Source organism: Barbus barbus (assembly GCF_936440315.1).
Source record: "Barbus barbus genome assembly, chromosome: 27".
Taxonomy (NCBI): domain Eukaryota; kingdom Metazoa; phylum Chordata; class Actinopteri; order Cypriniformes; family Cyprinidae; genus Barbus; species Barbus barbus.
Window position 1 is genome coordinate 12,099,767 of NC_136755.1, and position 23,972 is coordinate 12,123,738.

The window sequence follows — 23,972 nt, forward strand, 5'->3', positions numbered from 1 at the left end:
CATAATTAATAGTCGTATTTATTTCCTACCTGTAATTATGCAAAGGCCGTTATTCAGTCGCATCAGAAGAGTTTTTATTGATTTAGGAAGATGAATCACATATAAGTTTATGAGCAGCTTTGCTGTAAACAAAGCCTAGAAAAGGATGATCTTTATTTATGATTCTGACATTTTGTATGCAATTTGATGCATAATATACACAGGAACTGCCTTATTAAAACATTCTGCATGCATTGCTAAAGCGAACAGTAGCAAAAGCCACAGCATTGTCTCAGCAGACTTGCCAAATCCTGCGATCCAACAGTACACTAAACCAATCTTAACCTGACGCAATGTGATAAGATTCCAATATGTTGGTCCATATCAAACACAACATGGCTACAAGATGCAACAAAATCAATCAAAAACCATAGTCACTGAGAAATGGATAAGTACATAATCTAATTCATAAATATTAAGCAAATTTAACATTATTAAATATACATATTGTGTCTCTGATGCAGTCTTTATCATACACTTGTCTGTTCAAACAAGAGTTCAGTTTTAACATTCATGTTTATTTTAAATTAAATTTTTCACAGTCACTTTCAGTATGGCTAAAAAGGTCACGCGACATGATATTCAAACATTGGACCCATTTAAAACCAAATAATGTACATAGTAAGTACCTATTATCATCACCAAAGTGTGTAAGTTGTTGTTACAGCCATGACACTGCAGAAATAGAAAGCGTCTAAAACAGAATTCCATTGCTTGTTGTGTATCTCAATTGTGGCTTGTTATGACAAAAACTCTGATTAACATGGAAAAGATACCAGGACTTTGAAGAAGGCTGAGTTAATTATGAATGATCACAGCCATCCCTTGCAGAATGTTTTTACGTTGCTTCCTTCTACTGGCAGATATTATTTGCCTTTATGTAGGACTAATAGATTTAAAAATGATTTTATACCAGCTGACATCGGTTTTTTAAATGACAAATAATTTTATGTATATAATTAATGGAAGTCATTGTTTTTGTCTCTGTGTTGTGGTTCTTGTTTGTTGTTTGCATATGATTTGCTGCTGGCTGTGAAACAAATTGCCCTTCGGGGATAATAAACTTGACCTTGACCTTTTATCGTGTCGCAGTGTCACGTCTGGTTAGGACATGGTGTTAGGATCAAACTAAAAACCTTCCTATTGGCACAGTTCTTCAAAGTCAAAGCTGCTTAATTAGCCTAGGAAGTCACATCAACACTCAAATCTTTACTACAGCTGCAAGAGTTGACTATCATCATTTACAACGTGTCAACCACCCAAATAGTGTTTAGATGATAAACTTCAAATCTCAAATGGAAAGGAACAGAAAACGAATTTACAATAGAGGCTGGAAACCATATATTGCACATTTCTCTGTCATCCTTCTTTCACATTCACTTTGCTTGTTATGGTCTGTGGACCCAATGGGGCAATCAGGAACAAAAAGGAAAAGGGACATTTATCCATTCCACAATTGACATCCTAATTATGCCGTTTACTCCCCCTTAAAGATTTTCATAACAGTTAATAATGATTCACATCAAAGAAATGGGCTTTACTTCAAAGAAAACAAATAGATATCATTAACGGAAAAATCATTTGCTGGAAACACTGACCGCAAAGACCATGTAATGAATTTAGATGCAGTACAGTCTGAAGTCATTTTTTTAAGGGTAAGCCTATGAATAACAAGTGGAGTAGACAAGGATAAAACACCTGTGTATGCATATGCATGCAAAGACAGAGAGATGCAGTCTTGCATGCCACAGGATGCTCTGGTTAGACTCTGCTCAGAGATGAAAGGATGATGAAAATTAAAAAGATGGAGCAAATTTAATGTGAAACCAAAAGGCAGGTAGGTCAAACGAATCTCTTCCGCTCTTTCTGACCTGGCTAGGGATACATTGGGTTGTGGAGCAGGTTGTTGGATGCTTGCTGAGGTGTTGAGAGGCATGTCCTGGCACCTACTGGTGTAACAGGATATTAAGCATCTCTGCTTGACCATACAACCTGCAGTCATCTGGAATGTGATGACATCTGTCAGGCTCCTCCGAGTGCTTTGTTTCTCCTTTCCTCTACTTGAAATTGATCCTCTCATGGTGCCTTTTTTAAAATAGTAGCACATTCTCATAGAATGCTCTGTGTTTTAGGTTGCATTATAAGTGGGTAGCCTCCAATAGTTGTCACAGTACAGAGAATTACCACACAGATGCCGAGAAAGCCAATTGCACAAAGTCTAGACACGCAAATGCTCTCTGACAAGGAAACATTTCATAACAGGTCCTTGAAAAGCATCCCAAAAATTTCCCCAGGTCCTGGAGTACTCTACAACAGGTGGCACTCAGTTCTCTTGGGATCCAGCCACACATCCAAACCACTGACAGGAGCAGACAGGAGTAACTCTTTCACCAAGGGCCATCATGAAGCATGCTGAAAGCGTGCAATGCATTAAGGTCACTTAAGGTCTCAGGAGACTCAGCTCATAGTGTAGAGTAACGCTGGTTTTGTGTGTGAGAAAGAAAAACACAAAGAGAAAAAGAAGGAAAGGAAAGGAAAGGAAAGGAAAGGAAAGGAAAGGAAAGGAAAGGAAAGGAGAAAGAAAGATAGGAAGGATGAATGTAAGAAGTGAACAGAAGACAAGGACAAAAAGAAAGGAATAAAGGAGGATAGAATGGAATGAAGAAGGATAGGAAGAAAAAATGTAAGCATGGAAGGGAAGAGAAGGAGGAAAGGAAATTAAGCAAAGGAAAGGAGGGAAGTAAGAAAAGAAGGGAAAAGAAGTGAAGGAAGCAATGAAGAAGGACAGAAAGACAGAAAGGAAAAGGGGGGGGTAAAGCAGGATAGGAAGAATGCATGTAAGAAGGAAAGAGAAGACACAGAAAAGAGGATGGAAAGTAAATATGGATAGAAGAAGAGAATAAAGAAAAAAAGAGGAGAGAAGGAAAATTAAATAAAAAATTTTTAATCTTTGCAAGGGGAAGTAGGAAATTATGGACCGGAGGCATGGGTGCGGATGCTGAGCATGACCAACCAAAACCTCAAGACATCATTCACTTTATGAGATCTTCCAGATTTATGCTTTGAAAAAAAGCTGCCTGTGATATTACCGTAATCAATCAAGGTTAGGCGCTAGCTGACAGCCCATCGCAGAATTCAAAAGTGCGGGGAGAAATGTATTGTCTTTTTGATCATCTACAAAAGGTCAATCCTGTGAACACTGAACCAACAAAGAATGCACAAAGGACAAGGCCGTATACAAAAGAGATTAACCTCAATACAAGCTTTCCTTGTAAAAACAGTAATATAAAAAAGCCAAACACACAGTGTTGATCTTCCTACACGTGGGATGCATGCACAAATAATGCTAAATTAACGAACAGCCACACGTCAACGAGAGCGACTGGAGGTCAATGTGCAACGGAGAAGGACTGATGGAGAAACGACACATTAAAACACTCATTCATAATAAGTACCCAAGGAGGGGCTGGGCTACGGAGGAGAACACAGGTTGGAGCGCTCGCTCTGGATCACTTCCTCTTTAATCGCTAGCTGAAATCTGCCTCTTACCTGATTACTACAAGCAGCTTCACACAAAGCCTGCCCCATCTGTGTGCCTGTTTCATCTCTCGTTTCCCGACAACAAATTTGCAAATGCCCCTTCATCATTTTCATTCCTCCATGCATCCGACACGGTCTCTTCAGCAATACTCACATGGCATTGTCACCTCCATGTTTGGGAGCGCGGCTCCACGTTGGTCCAACCCAGTGTAGCAGAGATGAACCCTGACCAAGTGCAGGGACAATCGGATGGCCAGAAGGATGATAAACAGTGGTGGCAGATGGTTCCCGGGTTGCTTTGTGTGGGTGTGTGTGTGCAGATGAAAACAGACCAAGCTTTAGCCAAAGGGTCGCTTTCATCTGGCTGTTAATGCCCATCAGCACTCTAAAGTCTGAAAGCATCTCCAAGCAGCTCAGTTTATGTCCATTTCAGCGCTTAAGCCTGATTGGCCAAACGCCACGGTTGCTTCAGCCAATGGCGTTCCAGCAATACGGATCACGTGGTTTGTATACAAGGGAGGGCGTCTGAAGAGGGAAAGACTGGAAGGGGGAGGGGTGGGGGTTGTGCTAGCTTAAACAGTCACTACATCACTACTACTGCGCTTGGATGCACCGAAGTGGCCATTTTAAGTCAGGTGTCGTAGCTACCTTCGTCAGAGCTGATTGGGTGGAGAAGACAGCTGTTTATGAACCAAAACACACACGCACACAATAGCTGTTCTATGCTGTCGTGGCGAAGTGGGAGCAGGAGTAATTAGAATGTGGTTGCTATGGAAACAGGCAAACTACTGCCTGTCAGATTTTTTTTTTGCCCCAGGAGCATCGTCGAGAACAGACCTGCCTCCCGCTTCTCGTCTCCAAGCATCGTCGAGAGCAGACCTGCCTCCCGCTTCTCGTCTCCACACCTCACACACACATACACACAGATGGACAGACAATATTTACAGGATGTGACAGGCCTATCGCGAAGAGAGAGAGAGAGAGAGAGAGACAGTGGGGGAGGTGAAAAAATAGCAGGTGCGCAAAAAAAATCAGATGCGAGTACGTGTGAGAAGAGGCAGAGGATGCTGAGGTGCAGTCGTCTGAAAACAGTGGAGGTCCATCAATGCTGTATGATGACAGTAATACTTCATAATCATTTTGACGCGTGTTTGACTGGACCCACCAAGACAAAAGCACAAAATGGAGGATTTGACAAAAGACAACAACTCCTATGTCAGACACTGCTGAAAGACACAGTAACATCTACAGAACAGGGGTTCCAGAACCCACAGTCAGTTACATGTGTGTGTGTATAAATATTAGGGGCGTAACGGTACACATATTCTTACCAAAAATTTTAACTACTGCACGAGTGGAAATTTATGGGACCTGCCAGTTGTATGTATTGTTACTTTTGATAAGAAACAAAGTCTTATTTTTTAAATTATGCCCGTTTTTTTCCAGGAAATTCAAACTATGCCGTTTTGACACTCTTTGATGTGGCGAGACAGATCACTGTATAAACAGCTCGTTTCATACTGCATCGTGGAGCGCAAGTGAGCGCGATCATCCCTTTCTCTTTACTACTAGTCTTAACACGAAATAAACATGAATGAACATATAATGCCTCAAGTAATCGCTCAATCAGTGTTTCAACCATGTAGCATTTCATTTAGGCAAGTCATCAGTGTCCACAGCTAGTTAGTTCGCTAGAGAAATTAAATCTAGAGAAGAGCATTTCGGGAAATATTAGACATATAGTCTTTACATTTTACTTTACCTGTTAGTGATGTCTTAATTATTTAATGTATGTTTAAATAAATCTGCTATGAAACCAGTTATGACAGCCACTGTGTAAAAGAATATATTTCAATAATAAAAAAATGTTTAAAGATATATTTTTTGGCGTTTATTGCCTTTTATTAGGACAGGACAGTAATTTAGACAGGAAGTGAAGTGGAGAGAGAGAGAGGGGATGGGATCGGGAAAGGTCCGCGAGCCGGGACTCGAACTCGGGACACCGAATTGCAATGGCGCTGTATGTCGGCGAGCTGCCCACAAGGCTATTTGCACTGACTGCATATTTTTTTTTTTAAGATGAATGTTGATTAGTATATTTAAAAATTAGGGCTGTCAATGTTAAATGCGATTAAATCTAAAAATTAACGCATTAATATTTTTTTCACGCAAATTAATCGTTTCATAAGGTTTGACCCCAACTTCCTGCCGTCATCGCAGTGCAGAAGGTTATCTATAATTTGTGTGATAAGGGTACAGCGAACCAGTGTTGCCAGGGTAACAGTAAATGATCAATTTCCACATGTGATCGCAAAAGGAAGTTATTACAAACACTCGATGGTGGTTTAAAGTGAGTTTTGAGTAAAAGTGCACTATTTTTTAGGTCCAATTCTTCGTCATAATGCATTTTGTCATAATACTTCACGTAAGGTCGCAAGAAAATGTTTTGTTGTATTTATTTAGAAATACTTTTGATAATAGTTGGGTAAATGTATACTGGGATTGAAGTGATGTGGCTTGGTAAATGTTTTATTGCCAGTATAAAGGCTGATAATGGCTGAATAAAAACAAAAGAATAATGATAAAAGAATAATAAGGATTATGTTTCATACGTGGCAGAGGTGTGAAAGCTTCTGTTTCCTTAAATTAGTTTGTCATGCATTTCTTTATTTCAACACATTTACAGGTAAATCCTAGTATTTCAAATTTGCGATTAATCGTGTCAGTCCATGACTGTGATTCAATTTTTGAATCGATTGACAGCACTATTAAAAATAAATAGTAATTAAATTTAAGTTTGGGCTCTGTTGTTAATTGTAACAATTGTAATATTGTAAAAGGGCTGCCTAGCATAAGCTGAGGTAGATTTTTATTATTAATTGCAATTGAATTTATTTAAAGAGAGAGCAATTTGTTCAGTAAACAATGTAAAAAAAATTATATTTAGTTTCCCTTGTACATTATTTCTCACTCAATGTATATACATATATAATAAAAAAAAACAACAATAATATAATAAAATAAAAGCAAACGTTGAACTAGCTTCAAGCCATGCTTTAAGAGCTCAACAAGAACGAGCTCAAAGGAGGCAAAAAAGATGCTGCCTCCTACAATTTATTAGGGGAAAGCACTGCTGGGCTTGCCTCCTCTGAGAAAACTGGCTGGAATCATTTTATATTCTTATAGAAACTTGAGTGAGGAGGTATTATAAAGTTTATCCTTCTTTACTAGAAGTAAGTATTCTATAGCATTAAAGGCTTAAAGAGTTATTTATTTTTCTGGAAGGATACAAGACCAACATGTATTTAACAACGGTCTCTTAAAATTTTAAGATACTATACAAAGCTAAAGTTAAATCAGCTTGAGAAGGTGACATCTGAGCAATGAAACAGAGCTATTACTCTTTAAGTCTGTATTAAGCTCCCACACAAAGGTGGGTGGAGAGGTGGGTCTAATCTTTTTCATTCAGGATTGTGTCCACACTCACGACAAGTAAATTCAATGGATGTGGAGATTTAGGTGTTACACTAATTTTTTCTTCTCTAAAGCGAAAAAAGGATTGAGATAGTCGTTCTGCTGATGATGTTCCATTGATAAGATAGTGATGGTCTTATTACTCCATTCATGTCAGAATTGATGGTTAAGTGGATTGTTATTTAGAGATCCACTGCTTTGTATTTTCCAAAATTTGTATTTTGCTCCAAGGCAATAGAGGCAAGAATCACTAATACACAAATCATTATATGAAACAAGAGCTTGATAGGACTAAAGTTTTTATTTGTGCATCTCACCATCTCAACCTTCTTGCTACCATCAAAAGAAACTGAAACAAATCAATCTACTGACAGCAACTTTTCATCCCTCTAGCAAAGTTGAAGACAGAGACTACATCCAAGTGTGTACACTGTCAGACAACTGTCAGAAAGAAAGAATTGGGAGTTCTGATCACCAGATTAAACAGCAGTTTTATCTCTATTTTCAGCAAGCCTATTTATAATGAGGCAGGAATACAGACGAGAGGCAAAACAAAAAGGATGCTGAATTTAATCACAGTGTCCAGAGATACATGCTCCAGGGAGATATTTTAAAAATAAATTTTTATGTCCATGAATCTTAATTAAGCTCAAATATACAGCTTTACACGAGATGGTCTTTTATCCTATGCTACAACTTGGGGACAAGTTTGCTGTGTGATTATCATAATCACACAAACAACACACTAGCAAATCTCATCCGCTTCTTTTACCAGAAAAAAGTTAATTTTCACCAGCAAATGACTAACTTCAGTGAGCCCTGCCTTTCCAAGTAGTGTGAAGTAGTGATAGACCAATTGTCTATTAACTAAGCTTAATTGGCCGATAAACTATTTCAAAATCTTTTGACAGACCAGCCACTGCATTTGAACATTTTTTTATTTTCAGCTTTGAATAAATATCTGAGTAATATCAAATTTTAGGGATGTGTTCACTAGCATAATAGATATTGCTATGGTTCCAAAACTGGTATCAAATTTTAAGGATACTGGTATTGACTGCTAAAATTGTGGTATCATGAAACCCTAGCATCGGCAAATCAAAAACCCATATTGGTTGACCAGGAAGATGTGAGGGTAAGATAAGAGTATAACACAGAAAACTCAAGAGAAAGTGAACGTGCAAAGCAGAGTAAGGTAAAGGATGACCGAAGTCGAGTTAGACACAGGTGCGGGGTCTCAATCAAAAGGGTTGCTCTTACCTTATTGAAGTCTTCAGAAGTGGCTCTCATCTCTTTCCAGGTTTTGTTGAGTAGTTGGATACAGATACAAAAGAACTCCTCAAACGAGCGGTCATGGGTGAAAAACATCGGGTGGAAGTCATGGCAGTTTTCGCTGGCTGTGAACAAACAAATGAAAAAGTGAGTGTTTATATTGTCAAATGCTGCACACCAATCCACCTTCATTTATCAGGTAAAGCAGCAATATCCGTATCTCATGACTAAACTACACCCTTTATTAATGTTCATCAGTATGTGAGTCTCAAGGGAACTTCTGACTGACTCTCCAACAGGGACTTTGAGCATGAACTTTTAAGGAGGCTCACATGTCTACTTTCTTTGCCAGCTCCAGCCCTCATGTGGGCTTCTCATGCACTGACACATCAGATATGGCTGGGAAAGAATGGTGCTACCTCACGATGCATCTCTCTGAAAGAGCCTCTTGGCAGAGCAGACGATTATTCTCAAGCAAGAGAAAGCACGCGCTTGGCTCTCAGGACACCTACACATTTGATGGGAATGTGAACAGTTGGTTAAAAATGGCATTTTTATAGCTGTGTATTCTTTAACTGCATTCCCCTGTCAGCCAGTCACTGGTCTTAATTCCTGTAATCTAAAAAAAAAAATGTCTTGTCTAAGACCCTTGAGACATTCTCTCTGTTCCCCACCAAAAATGAATATCATCATGCTGTACTAGTTACAAGTGATACATGTGGTCTTGTTCTGGAGACCTCCTAAGATCACATAAAGGTGGCCTTTTTTGGGTTTTCATTACATCTTCATTCATCTCAGTCTGGTCTGGGTTTTATAATAGGCTGTCACTGAGCATCTGTCGGCCTAGTTTTTGAGGTGTCTTTGGAAAATTGAGCATGTTTGGATAATGGAGCATGTTCAGCTGTTCAGTTTAGAGATCCAGTGCACAAGAACAAAACAAAAAGTGATAGAAGTCAGGGTAAAACTATCAAGACCAAGGGCTGACAATGCCAATGCAATTTGCAGCTTGAAACTATATTATAAACCCATCTATCGGAATCAAGGTAGATGTGAAAATGGTCAGCAATGACGCTTTGTTTCCTTTTTTATATCTGCAGTCCTAGCTCTTCTGGTTTCTCTTTTTTAACCAATGAATCCAGACTACTGCCATCTGCTGGTATGGAGACTTCTTTTGTCTTTCATGCATGTGTAGAACATACATGCTAGTTGGCCATTGGCTATAGTCTATGAGGTGTGTTCAAGTGGCCCACATGCAGGCGATACCATAGTTGGCTTTCATCGCTGCTTGTTCTTTAATATCAGCTTCCTGTCTAGGCCTTTATGGTCTCAGGTCTGGATCTTCCCAACAGAACAGCTGAATCCCAAGTCTTTCTCTAAAAATGATTCTTCAGTCAACATTTGACTTATAACTATTACTCTTGAAACTTTCTTACATATAGAGAAACTCGCTTTATTCTCTTTCTTTTGTCTCATGGTGTCCCATATTTTTACTTTTCTGAGCAGTTCTGGAACTTCTCATCTCCCTTTGCTTTGCTGTATCCCTCACGTCTAAGTCGCTTTGAATAAAAGCGTCTTTTAAATGAATGCATGTAAATGGATCTGGGTCTCACTTAACATTTAATATAGGGCTGGACTGGGGTTAAAATTCGGCCCTGGACAAATCTGGCCCATCCGGCCCACGAGTTCCTAGTGAATGATTTACTGGGTTATAGGGCCTTAAATTGGAGTAAATAAATGAATAAATAAAAAGGACAGAAACAAATAATGATAAATATGACTTAATTCTTAACAATAAACTTAATAATGCATTTTTGTAGAAAGGAACTTGACAGTAAAGCAATGATTTTGAGCTAAAATGCACTGCTATTAAATTCTGTCATCATTTGCTCACTCTCATGCTGTTCCAAACATGTATGACTTACTTTCTTCTGTGGAACACAAAAGAAGATCATTTGTAGAATATTATCAAACCACTTTGGTTACCCTTGATTTCTACTGTATTCTACTGTTTGTATACTGTACTGAAATTTCTTGAAATTTTGAATGACATGATGGTGAGTAAATGATGACCATTTTCATTTCTGGGTGAACTATCCCTTTAAGAACTTTAACATTAGTAAATAGATAACACCTAATTTATATAAGACACTATTTAAACATTTAAAAAGAAAGAAGCTATTAAAGCTATTCTGTTAAATTATCCTTTGCCCTAATGAAATTTAATATAGTTCATAAAATCCAGAATTTAACTTACTCTATTAGTAAGATGATGGTCACAAGTAAAACCATCGTCCTCATTACCATATGGTTTTTTAAATAATAATAACAAACTATGGAATTTCTAAAAAAAAAAAAAAAAAAAAAACTAAACATGTAGAAACTACAAAACAACTTCTCCAATTCCCCCAATATTTAATATAATAACATCAGCCAAAACACAATAGGCTATTTGTACAGTGTTAATGTCTGCAAAGTAAATAGGTGCTGAATTGACAAGTAATTATGAATCGGCGGTTTTTTGGCAGTTTACATCATTGTGGCTGTTTTCAGCCAGCATCACTACAGAACCTTTAATGTTCTCATATCACACGACTGTATAACAATTTTGTGTCACATCTGAATGTATCAAGCGACTTGCACCGTTTATCATTTTACATTCGGAAGCGCAGCTCACGTTCTTCAGCGCTGTGTGGGTGACTGATCCACTCTGCTTTTAAGCGCTGCTGGCGGATGCATTGCGTAGTGCCACTTCACACTTTTGAGTATTTGCTTTTTCCAGTTTCGCATTAGCTGTAATTTGAAAATTTACACTAATATGACTTAAAAAAAAAACAAAAAAAAAAAAACAGTCCTAATATGGGGAGGTCCCTCGCTTCCGTGATCGGCCCAGTACTCGACCGACCCACCGGGAATGTCCCGGTACTCCCGATGGCCAGTACATCCCTGATTCAATATATTCACCATTTCTCTTTTTCAGTTCATTAAAATGGCTCTTTGATTGACAAGCGTCAAAGGCTATTGGTCACAGCAGGTATGATAGTGGTCTGGGTCTTGGAGGGTTTGGTCTTGACTAATATTAGCCTCTTACTAGACTTATGAGCACATAAAATGCTACGTACATAGAGATGGCATATAGATGGATGAGATGTTGGCTGATTACCCTAATATGAATGATAAGAAAGAGACTTTCTCTTTATCTCGCCACTTTATAAATGATCCTAAAAGATTTCTCCCCCGGGATATTACCAAAGCAGGATTATGGAATGAGAGCTCTGTGATGATCTATGCGAGATTAGTGCTTTATAAAAAAGCTTGAATCAAATCAGAATGGCTGCGTGGGAAATTAAAGTCTGGGAGAGCGCTATAAAAAAAGGAAGGTGCCATTATTGTGTTCATAAACAGCAGCAGTCAAGGTGAAAATGAAACTCGGGCTTTCGCCCTGAGGGCCTGCGGCAGCAAGCACCTATGTGTGTGTCAGCTACGCTGCTTTAATACAAACACTACTCGAGTGGAATGGTTGCTTTGAATGAGAGCCACAGTTTGAGGTTCTCATTTAGGGGAATTGAAGATTCAGATTACCGTCAAAGCCCCTGCAGTGGGCCAGTAATTGCATTGGCTAGGTAGAAATTGAAACTTCACAGTATAATGAATGATGCCTGAAGGGGCAATGGGGCTTTCATTGAGTGTGACGTCACGTGGACCAGTCAATCTTAGACTCAATCCACCAGACCTCCCTAGTCACAGGGCCTGGTCCTTTGGGATGGCTCCAACTGATTCTTTGTAATAGTTTCCTTCTCCTTCAGAAGTCAGAGGAGTTCAAGGGTGTGCTAAAGGGGAGGGCAGCGCTATCAGCTCCCACATGCTGAGGAATGAAATGTCAGAGTCACTTTGGCTCTCACCTAAGCCCTGAGCTCCCAGGTTTGGACAGTATTAACAGTCTGACGCAACTCCACAACTCTGGTCTGGCAGTCATGCTGAATGCAGAATCTCATTAAACCAGAATATTCTCTCGTATTGTCACTAAAGGATCCTCAACGATCTTCCTGACCTTTTATCTTCAAAGCTGTGCACAATCCTTCCCTATTTGTCTAGAATTCAAGGGGCTTTCTGCAAATATACACCCAAGGAGGCCATTAAAAGGAGGCAGTTTTTTTTACAACATTTATTTTATTTTATTTTTTTACTTTCTGCAGCTTCAAAGTTATTAGTCATTAGCAACTCAGGTGGTTAGCTCAAAAAGTTCACATGAGCAAAAATGACATATTTTCATGGATGCTGCACCTGCAGAGCAACAGCCCTTGAGATGCATGGGAGTATTTGTGCAGCTATTATAGACCTCCCTCTATCCATTATGCCCACATTCACAAGTACGATTGCATCATATAACATCATTACATCATTTTAGTCAGTTTCCCATGACTGACACATAACTGTGGAGGCAGTGATATTATGTGCATGGTGGGAGTATTAACATGGGCTTTATGCCCTCTGGCTGACAACTATAGCACAGTGTAAATAGCACACAATTCAACGTGTCAACTGGTTAGTTGGGCAAGCAGAAGGATTGTCAGATACACATTAAAAAACCTGTTGCAATTTTTTGTGCGTGACCTTAAATCCGTCAGTACAGTCATGTCTCACCTCCCATATTCCCTCTACGAATTTGCCGTGAATCAGCATCATGCCAGTCAATATAGTGTTACTTTTGAATATTAATCATATCAATCCACACAGGATGTGAAACGTGGACCAACACGTATAAGTCTAAATGCGACAAGCTCTTCATGATATTGATTCAACGTCATTCACTCATATTGTTTATAGAGAAATGATGTAATGGAGTGGCCATCTGCTGATGCCTCAAGGCAAATGACGAGCCACAAAGTGCAGAAGTGAATCATCTACAACAGGCCAGCAAAGAAGACAAACCATGTGGTCTAAACTGTCTGCTGTGGAAGACACATGAAGCCACTTCATTCAAGTTGCATGAGGTAGACTGAACTCTGAGCAGCTTGATGATTGAACAATGGTTCATCTCTGAGAATCTGGATCTCATAACAGATCCTCCAGAGTACAGGCTTTGCAAAGACTTGCCTGGGTGGTCTTTAAAGAAGACATGTGATCTTCTCACATACTAGGAATCTGGCCAGGAATTTTACCCATATGTCCATATCCTGGTGCATCTGTGGGAAGGTCTTAGGACTGTAGCACTGACAGATGCATTGGCCACCCCTGTGTCTCTCCATAGCTGACACTGTCACGTCACTTCCTGGCACAGATAATTATGGAAGACAAGAAGACAAACAGATGCATCTTAGGGGAGGAAAACAACAAACTAAACAAGCGAGTACAAGCCTGAAAGCCCCAAGGATGACATTCAAACATCACACAGAGAGCAATGAGACGTCAAGGCAAGATGACAGCTGCGAGAGGTCATCTACGAGGCAAGAACTGTGATGAAATGATGAATTTACAGTGATGGATGCCACCCTGGCTCTTCAATGCAGAGGGAACTCCCGTCAAGACAAGGAGAATGAAATAATCACTGCCAAAGTACACTGTGTGACATCTCCAGAGGGAAATCAAGTCCCAAAAATATGGGAAGCCATATTAAAACTGGTCTTGAAGGAGTAGTGCATCCAGAAAAGGAAACTCTCATTTGACCTTTCTGAAGACTTGGAGTTGTATTTTAAGATATTTTAAAGTACTTCTCAAATTTAGGTCCCATTACATTGTAATTACATGGATTTTCATTTTTGGTGAATATTTTAAATCACCTTCAAGCAAATGTTCAACAATCTCAGGTCTGCCAACATGATGTAAGCAACTGATGCATGGCAGATGAGACAGCTGCCAATGTTCATTTGTCTCATACTCAAACGTCAATCCACAAGCTATCATAAACATACTTAAATCCACCAACAAGAATACAGAGGTCAACTATAATACACACTTCAGTCCACTAACTCCCATAAATGCATGTCAATCTACAAAATATCATACCCGCCCTTAAATACACAGGTTATTAATTTCCTTTGTAGATAAACTGGATTAGTATCTATTTAATCACACAACACAAAATCTATCTTGCTGTGTAATATAAGCACAGCAGATGTTCTACTGGGCCTGAACCTCGGTTTGTCAGTATGTGTGTTTGAATGTAAGTGAGATGCTGACAGCAGCTGCATCTGTTCACTCATCAATTTTGCATGAGAAAACTTGACCACACCAATGGCACAGCTGTCTCATCTTTTTTATCCATTTTTTTTTTATTAATTCATTCTATCCTGAAAAGACCTTCCAGCAGTCTGACATTTCAAACAGTGTTCAGAAATCAAATTCGATTGTCATCACCAAAAATGGGACAACTTTAAGCTTAACTTCTACATGGACAAGTTAACTCGTACAGACTTTATTTCTTCAGTGGAAAACAAAATAAGATCTTTTGAAGATATATACATGTATATAAAAGAGCTTCTTTTTTTTCCACAGAAGAAATAAAGTCTGTACGAGTTGACTTGTCCATGTAGAAGTTAAGCTAAAAGTTGTCCCATTTTTTATATATATATATATATATATATAAGGGATGTGCATCTCCATAACTGAGGCCGATGCGATACGCATCTCGATGCATAGCCAACGATGCGATACATTAAAAGATACATATAGGCAGCTACCGATGCGATGCGATACGATTCACTGCTATTACGATGCGGTGCGATACGATTTCGATTCGATTCAACACGATGTGATTCAGTGTAATACGATGCAATGGAGAAAAATAATATGCTGTGCAATTCAATATGTAGATATTTAATTTTTATTTATTTTGTTCCGACAGAAATCTTATCTTAAAGTATCTTAAGTGCCATCTGACTTTTTACACATGGCTCTTTCACAAACAAAAGATTAGTTTTTTTTACAAAACCAAAAGATTAAATAAAAACAGACATTCTTTTCCTGTCTTGTCTCTAGTTACTTTTAACAGCTCAAACATTTAACAGGTGAAACAATTTAAGAATGCTGCTCAGGGATAAACAATAAAGAAATGTTCTGTTGTTAAATTAGTCGTAGGCTACTGCCTGTATATTTTATAGCGGCGCGACATTTTACAAATCGCATGGGTTTTGTCAAGATTTCCATCTCGCTTATAAAACCCAAAGTATTTCCAAACACTGGATTTAAAATGACTTGGTGGAAGAAAGAGTTCCGAGTCTGCCATGTTAATCCGTTCTAGATGGTAACTCTCAGGAGGACACCTCTTGGTCTACGTAGTGTTGTTGTGATACGTCATAATCACGTAGCAGCTGCAGTGGTGATGAGAGAACGCGCTTTCGCAACAGTTCAGAAAGGAGAAATCAATCTAAAAGTTACATAAAATATTGGTCGCTTTATAAATATTAAAAGAATAGCGCATCTAATAATAATTATATATGAATAAATTGGTTTTTACTGATGCAGATATGTTAGAAACGATGCATCGCGATACAAATGCCAACTGTATCCGATGCACGCTTATTTAAATCGATGCATCGCATCGTAAGCTTTTATGCCGATTTTGTCCATACAAATAAAGTAAATAGGGCCCAATGTTGTTTTGAACCCCATTAACTTTCACTGTATGGACAACTAGTTTGGAAAGACGCAATGGTGATAAAAAAAAAAGTTGATATAATTTAATTTTTGGACAAGCTTATATCTTTAAGTTAACTTTAATCAAAGTTAAGAAGCTAAAGAAAAGTTTCATTGCCTCATCCACATTAAAATGTATTCAAATTAGGCCCTGTTTACACTAGTGTGTTTTTGTTTTAAAACAGCATGTTAAAATGAAAATGATCTTTGTCTACACTGGCGTTTCACTGCATTTCAGAAACAATCTCCATCCACACTACACAACCGACGAATGTCACATGACCATTCATGCATGTACAACAATGAGCATGATGTTGTTTACACGGTCGTCAAGGATACGCAGAGCGAATGTGTGCAGGCACGCCATCGTTTTCAAAAGTCTCCGTTTTGGTCCGTTTACACTGAAAAACAAATCCAGAGTTTTCGAGGGTTGAAAATGTCGGAGTAGTGAAAACGACAGGTGAAACTGTAGCAAAAGTTATGCTTTTTAAAACCTTAAAGCCTCAATGTCAAATGTACATTCTAATGATTTTTTAATGGCTTTGCAATGTAAACATCAAAACAAAGTAGGTAAATTCAAAGATATGGTACTGATACGAATTTTATGCCTGGCCTTTAATAATGTGTATAATAGGCCAGACTTAAAATGCAGTACTCAATACAACAGGGCTTCTATGCCCCATCTATTTACAAAGCGGGCCTCAGCCTCAAAATGGTTCAAGACCCCTTTTTTAACCAGCTATTTTCAACTACAACTATTATCGACTTTAACTAGACAAAATACTACATGTTAGAGGTTCTTTTGAACCTCTTTGAGCTGCTAATGGGACCTTATAGTCTGAATCAGCCGCAAGGATCACTTCAAAGGCAGTTTAAATTTCCATTTAACTAAACTTGGCTCTCTAGCGTCCATCGTCCTCTCCATGTAATTGCCCGCACAGTGTGTATTTTTGTCAGCATTTGTGCATTGTGCCATGAGTGGTCTTATTTCCAAGCAGAGCTGAAGCAAAACTGAGGTACTTCAATAGTACAGCCTGTCAATACCCACATCCATATCCACTAACTTCAGTACGGAGGAGAAAAAGAGCCTCTGCAAGTACTGAAGCAGAAGATGTTCCTAGGAGAACATTTCCCATTAAACAAATACACTTCAGTGGTTAACAAGACATGTGGGAGCTCTATGTCAATATGCAGAAAAGAACACTTTTTACTCATTGTATTTTTTTCCCCACTGCATTTCGGTAGCAACTAGAGCAAACAGAAGAGCATTCTGGTTTCATCCACAGACTCAAAGTTGATCCCTCAGGCATTACACAGGCTTGCCCAGGCATGGCGCCATGTGCATCTTAAAAGCGTGCCATATCTCAGTAGGGAGCTCGTGATGGAGCAGCAGGGATGTCAAAAACATCATCCAAGAGGTGATAGATGATACGGACAGTTACAGACAAGCCTATTCCTGATGCTGTTAACCCACAGCATCATATGTGCGGAGCTGATGATCACTGATGCTCATGGGTTTATTAGTGAAATCAAACTCCAAGTGATCTGACTGTGACATGCTCACTGTGAGTTTTACAAATTATAATACAAGTCCAGAATTGGCAGTCAATTCATCCCAGGATTGTTTAAATTGTTAATATTATTAAAAAAAAATTTACACAATTGTTCACTAAATATCTCTTAATTTATCTATTTTTTTATACACTACCATTAATTAAAAGAAAATAAAAAATTAAGAAAGAACTTTTATTCAACAAAGATGCAATTGACCAAATGTGACAGTAAAGATATTTATAATGTTACAAAAGGTTTAGTTTTCAAATAAATGTGTTGTTTTTAACTTTCTATTCATCATAGAAACTCGAAATAGGTATCATGGTTTCCACAAAAATATTAAGCACCACAACTGTTTTTAACATTGATAATAATAAGAAATCTTTCTTGAGCAGCAAATGAGCATATTAGAATGATTTCAGAAGGATCAGGTGACACTGAAGACTAGAGTAATGATGCTGAAAATTCAGCTTTGCATCAGAGAAATAAATTACATTTTAAAATATATTAAAATAGAGTTATTTCAACTTGTAAGATTTCAGAATATTGTGGTTTCTACTGTAATTTTTCTCAATTAAATGCAACCACAGTAAGCACAAAAATGTTACCAATCTACCTTAACCAACTTTTAAACTGTAGTGTAAATAAATCATATAATAAAGAATCATTATTATTATTATTGCTCATACACTTGTTTTGCAAATATAGCTCACACTAGCTTTATATAAAAGGTCAAAAGTAGCTTTTAGGGCATTTGCTTAACATCATTATTTTAATAAAACTTTCACTCTCATATACAGTATTACAAGAACATTCACCAGACATTTTTGCTACATTTATGATTTAGATGGTATGTAAATTGAATCTTTGCAAGATGTTTATATACACTGGTTTCCAGATTATATGCTCTTTTTTCACAGACACCTCTGTAATGCACATGTGCTCACCATGATCATTTCAACTCTGTAGCTGGCCCAAAAATACACAGTACTGAGCCATCATTAATATGCAAGTTCAGTCATAAGGTGGAAATGCACCACTCTGCTCCCCCTGTAAAAGTGCAATAACACCATAAATCCATAAGCACGGACATGTCTGCCTGTAGCCATTTTGATTCTCCTCATAAATATTAGATACGCCTTTTTAAAGACTGAAATAGGAAGCCATTGCATGGCGCCTGACCACCGCAAATTCCATTAAAGCTTTTGCTATATAAAGCTTTTTACCGCTATAAAACTTTCAGCACTTCTCTGAGAGGAGGTAAAGCAGGGACACCTGGATTCCTCATGAAAAATTCATGACTGCTGACGGAAGTAGTGGTCGAACAGAAACTCTTGTGCCATAGCTAGATAAAACATATTTAAGTGTGACTTGGGATTTGCCATTAAAAATCTATCACAGGTAAGGACAAAGACTGGGTATTGAGATATGGTTCACCTAGAATTGTTTGCCTGCAACAGGGTTCCGTATCAGCATAATTTAAGTGAAATTATGGCCTAAAAGCTAAAACAAGTGTTGGGAAACTAACATAAAATGAGAAATCATCTGCAGCACTGCTGCGGTCTCCAGAGCTTTCACAGGTATGCCAGGTCTCCTCCTGGATTGGTGAACGCACAAGCTGGCATTCATACAGTCTGAGAGATCTCTAGGCCATGTCTGTTTGTAGAAGATAGCAAATGAGAAGAGGTCCTCACATTTAAGGGTCGCAAACATCAAAACAAGTCATTCCACATCCTTCGCATCCACGTCAACTCAAATCTAGAGTCTACCCTCACTAATCACTTTGAACGGAAATATCTGCCATATGGCAAAAAGTGTTCTTTTTCTAGTTAAAATAAAAAGAAGAAGTGTCCTACCTCAGCCCTGGCTTTAAAATGCACACGCTACTTTTAAATGAGGAATTACATTAAGCTTTCTCAGCAAGTTCATTTAATTAAGTTTCCGATGACAGGATGGTGGAGCAATCTCCACTGAGAATATACTTGCCGTTCAATAACGCCCAAAAGCTGTCAGTGAGGTTGTGCTAATAACCTCTCCTCTGCTAACTTGAATCAGAATACCAAATGGAGTTTTTAAACAATAAAATGCTTTGCTGGCTGCTCATTACTCTCCCGATATTGTGCTTAATAAATGTGATGAATCACTTCAACTGTGTGACTGAATATAGCAATGGATTTATAGTTCTTTGTGATTTCTCATAATTCCAGAGTAGGATAGGAGAATCTCCGATCTTGTAGAAATTTTGGATGTGGGGGCAGAAACTCTTATTTAGTAATATATGACTAGAAGATGAATTTCTTTATAGCGAGTAGACTGGTAATGCACTGGACAGGAACGATACCATAAATCATGCAGTTTGAACGAAAACATGGATAAAAATGGAAAAAAAAAAAAGGAAAATAAATACAACAGATATTTATGGACCTATCTAAGGACCAGGGGCTAGTTGCATTAATACTGTGTCTTAAAAGGGATAGTTCACCCAAAAATGAAAATCTGTCATTAATTACTCACCCTCATGTTGTTATAAACTTGCACGGCCTTCATTCATCTTCAGAACACAAATTAAGATATTAAGATTTTGATGAAACCCGAGAGCTTTCTGACCCTCCATAGACAGCGACGCAACTACCACGTTCAAGACCCAGAAAGGTAGTAAGGACATTGTTAAAATCGTTCATGTGACATCAGTGGTTCAACCGTAATGTTATGAAGCTACGAGAATACTTTGTGCGCAAAAAAAAGCACAAATAACGAACCAGAGGATGTACAATGTTGTGGTATCTTGGAAAACTTTTTACTGTGTGTGACAACTTGTTGACCGATCCAAGATGGCCGACACGTCGACGTGTCTGGAGCGGTCGAATGTGGCATCTACGTACATATATCTATGAAAACCAACTATAACTAGTACTGTAACTCATTGGTCATCCATGAGTCATTGTGCTTTCACAGTCACACATATAACACCTCACAGTGCCGCACATGGAGATCCCACACCTCTCTGTCCTGCTCACCTCCATATATCATCTGTCTTTCTCTGCCACTTTCCATTACGCTTTCCCTTATGTGCAAGGTTAAAACAACTTAACCAAGCATCCTGCTTTGAGTCTGAGTCAGACTAGTCTCAATACTTATGCATTAGCTCACGTCAGACAACACTGGTTGTTGCAGTCTCCTCAACTTGAGACATAAAAGCAAGTCGTAAAAGCTCAGACACTGCAGAGGTGGAAGAGGGCAAACATTAGGCTCTTTACTTCATTAATTTATGAACTCCTCTACAATTATAAAGTCTAATGTTGCCTTTTATCTTCACTGCTGGCAACGGTTCACTCTCAACGTGTGGAAGAAAGACAAAGACAAAAAGAAAGACAGAGCAAAAAGATTCTTTCAATAGTGAAACTAAATGGAGACATCAGGCACAAGTCAATGGTAAATGGCGGCGCGAACACATCGCGAGGCTCAGCGTCTTACCAGATTTTGGAAAATAGTGTTAATTTACCTGGTTATTTCACTCGTGTTCGCGCGATCCAGTTATGCGAACTACAGCTATAGTAAACAATCACTTTTGGACATCAACAAACAGTGTTCCAACATAGTTTTAGATCATCCTTTCGACTTCAGCGAACTCCCGCCGGAGCTACTGAGATCACCGCGGACAAGCGGATCACTCGTACCGACCGGAAGTGCTCGGCGTCGGCGTCGAGACCGTAAACAAAGACGGGGAAAGCGTGGAGGGCTGCGTGCTAAGCTAAGGCTAAACCCACATCGACCAGCTCTGCCCAGCATCTTCCTTGCCAATGTACGGTCTCTGATGAACAAGATGGACGAACTAAAGATCTGGACCCTCACACAGAAATGGCTTATGGACTGTAATGTTATGTTCTTCACTGAAACATGGCTCTGCAACGATGTCCCAAACAGCGTGGTGCATATGGATGGACACTCTCTCTTCAGGGCTGACAGAGTAGCAGCAACCTCTGGTAAAAACAAGGGTGGTGGAGTATGCATTTATGTAAATAAATCATGGTGCAAAGACTCTGTCATTGTTGATACCTACTGCTCTGCTGAGCTGGAGTTCCTGATTATCAAGTGCAGGCCATTCTATCTACCACGTGAGTTTACTTGCATTGTTGCTGCTGCAGTTTATGTACCTCCGGACGCTAATGCTAACGTGGCTATGAAAGAACTCTGTGCTGCTATTAGCAAATTACAAACCCTGCACCCGGATGGAGCCTTTATTGTTGCTGGGGACTTCAATCACTGCACTCTTAGATCTGTTCTCCCTAAATTTAATCAAAATGTCTCCTGCACTACAAGAGGACATAAAACATTGGACCACGTTTATACTAATGTGAGTGATGCCTACAAAGTCACACCCCTCCCCCACCTGGGTCAGTCTGATCACCTCTCTTTGTTCCTGCTCCCCAAGTATACCCCGGTCATCAAACGTGTGAAACCTACAACAAGGACTGTTAAAATCTGGCTGGAAGGTGCTGACTCCACTCTTCAACATCAATTCCAGCTCACAGAATGGAGTGAGTTTGCTGCCCAGGCCACCACAAACTCTCAGATTAACATTGACACTTACACCAACTCTGTCATGGAGCACATCAACAGCTGTGTGAGCAGAGTGACTACACACAAAAAAATAAAAATCTTCCCCAATCAGAAGCCCTGGATGAACAGAGAGGTTCGCCTCCTGCTCAAAGCAAGAGATGCAGCCTTCAGGTCTGGAGACCAGGAGGCTTACAGCTCAGCCAGAGCCAACCTGAGGAAGGGTATCTGCCAGGCCAAACTCACACACAAACAGAAGATTGAAGAACACTTCAATTCTTCAGACCCCCGGCGTATGTGGCAAGGCATACAATCTATCACGGATTACAAACCACCTAACTCTGTGCCCCCCTCCAGCTCTGCCTCCCTCCCAAACGAGCTCAACCACTTTTATGCTCGTTTTGATCAAAATAATAAGGAGATCTCACTCAAAGCTGAGCATCAACCCAGTGAACTGCCTCTCACTCTCTCCACATCAGATGTTTACTCCACTCTGTGCAAGGTGAATGCACGGAAGGCAGCTGGCCCTGACGGAATACCTGGTCGTGTGCTTAAAGCCTGTGCGGAGCAGCTAGCTGAGGTCTTCACGGACATTTTCAATCTGTCCCTGGCCCAAACAACTGTCCCCACTATCTTCAAAACCTCCACCATCGTACCAGTACCGAAACATTCCACTGCCTCGGTCCCTAACGACTTCCGTCCTGTTGCACTCACCCCCATCATTGCCAAGTGTTTTGAGAAACTGGTTGCATCCCACCTAAAATCCTGTCTCCCTGCTACACTGGACCCATTCCAATTTGCCTATCGCCACAATAGGTCAACAGAGGACGCCATCTCAACAGCGCTTCACTCTGCCCTCACCCACCTGGACAGTCAAAACACACATGTGAGAATGCTGTTCATGGACTTCAGTTCTGCATTTAATACAGTAGTCCCCTCCAAGCTGATCTCCAAGCTCAGCCAGCTTGGAATCAGCACACCCATCTGTAATTGGATTCTAGATTTTCTGACTAACAGACCTCAGTCCGTCAAGTTAGATAACCTCTCCTCCTCCATCATCACCCTGAACACCGGCGTGCCACAGGGCTGCGTACTGAGCCCTCTCCTGTACTCCCTCTTCACCCATGACTGTGTTCCTGTTTATGGCTCCAACACCATAATTAAATTTGCAGATGACACCACGGTGGTAGGTCTGATCAAGGATGACGATGAATCAGCCTACAGGGATGAGGTGCAGCACCTGGCTGTATGGTGTGCCACCAATAATCTACAGCTAAACACCCAGAAGACAAAGGAGATCATTGTGGACTTCAGGCGGATTAGGAGTCATGCACACACACCCATCTACATCAACGGAGCTGAAGTGGAGCGTGTGTCGAGTTTCAAGTTCCTTGGCATCCACATCTCTGATGACCTCACCTGGTCCCATAACACCTCTACTCTGGTCAAAAAGGCACAGCAGCGCCTTTACTTCTTAAGGAGCCTTAAGAAAGTTCACCTGAATCCCAGGATCCTTGTGGAATTCTACCGCTGTACCATTGAGAGCATACTCACGAACTGCATCTCAGTATGGTACAGCAATTGCTCCGCATCTGACCGCAAAGCACTCCAGCGGGTGGTGAAAACTGCTCAACGGATCACCGGCACCCAGTTAACTTCCATTGAGAACATTTATTATAAGCGCTGTCTGGGCAGGGCAAGAAACATCATCAAGGATGCCTCTCACCCTAACCATGGACTTTTCACCCTCCTTCCATCCGGCAGGCGTTACAGGTGCCTACGCTCTCGCACCAGTAGGCTCAGGAAGAGCTTCTTCCCCGAAGCTGTGACACTTCTGAACGCCACACCACCAATCTAACCTGCACCTGCTTATTACTGCACTGGTCACAGTACTTTAAACACAT

The 23,972-nt window shown here is 39.7% G+C and overlaps 1 protein-coding gene across 10 annotated transcripts in view; it reads right to left on the reverse strand.

Moving 5' to 3' along the window:
• The window catches only part of LOC306846843 (engulfment and cell motility protein 1), a 98,343-nt gene that overhangs the window by 13,583 nt on the left and 60,788 nt on the right, over positions 1-23,972 (reverse strand). For all 10 annotated transcript variants that reach the window (XM_079380491.1, XM_079380487.1, XM_079380492.1 and 7 more), the window contains one exon: positions 8,314-8,450. In XM_079380491.1, the coding sequence (XP_079236617.1) occupies positions 8,314-8,450 (137 nt within the window). The remainder of the gene's footprint in view (positions 1-8,313; positions 8,451-23,972) is intronic.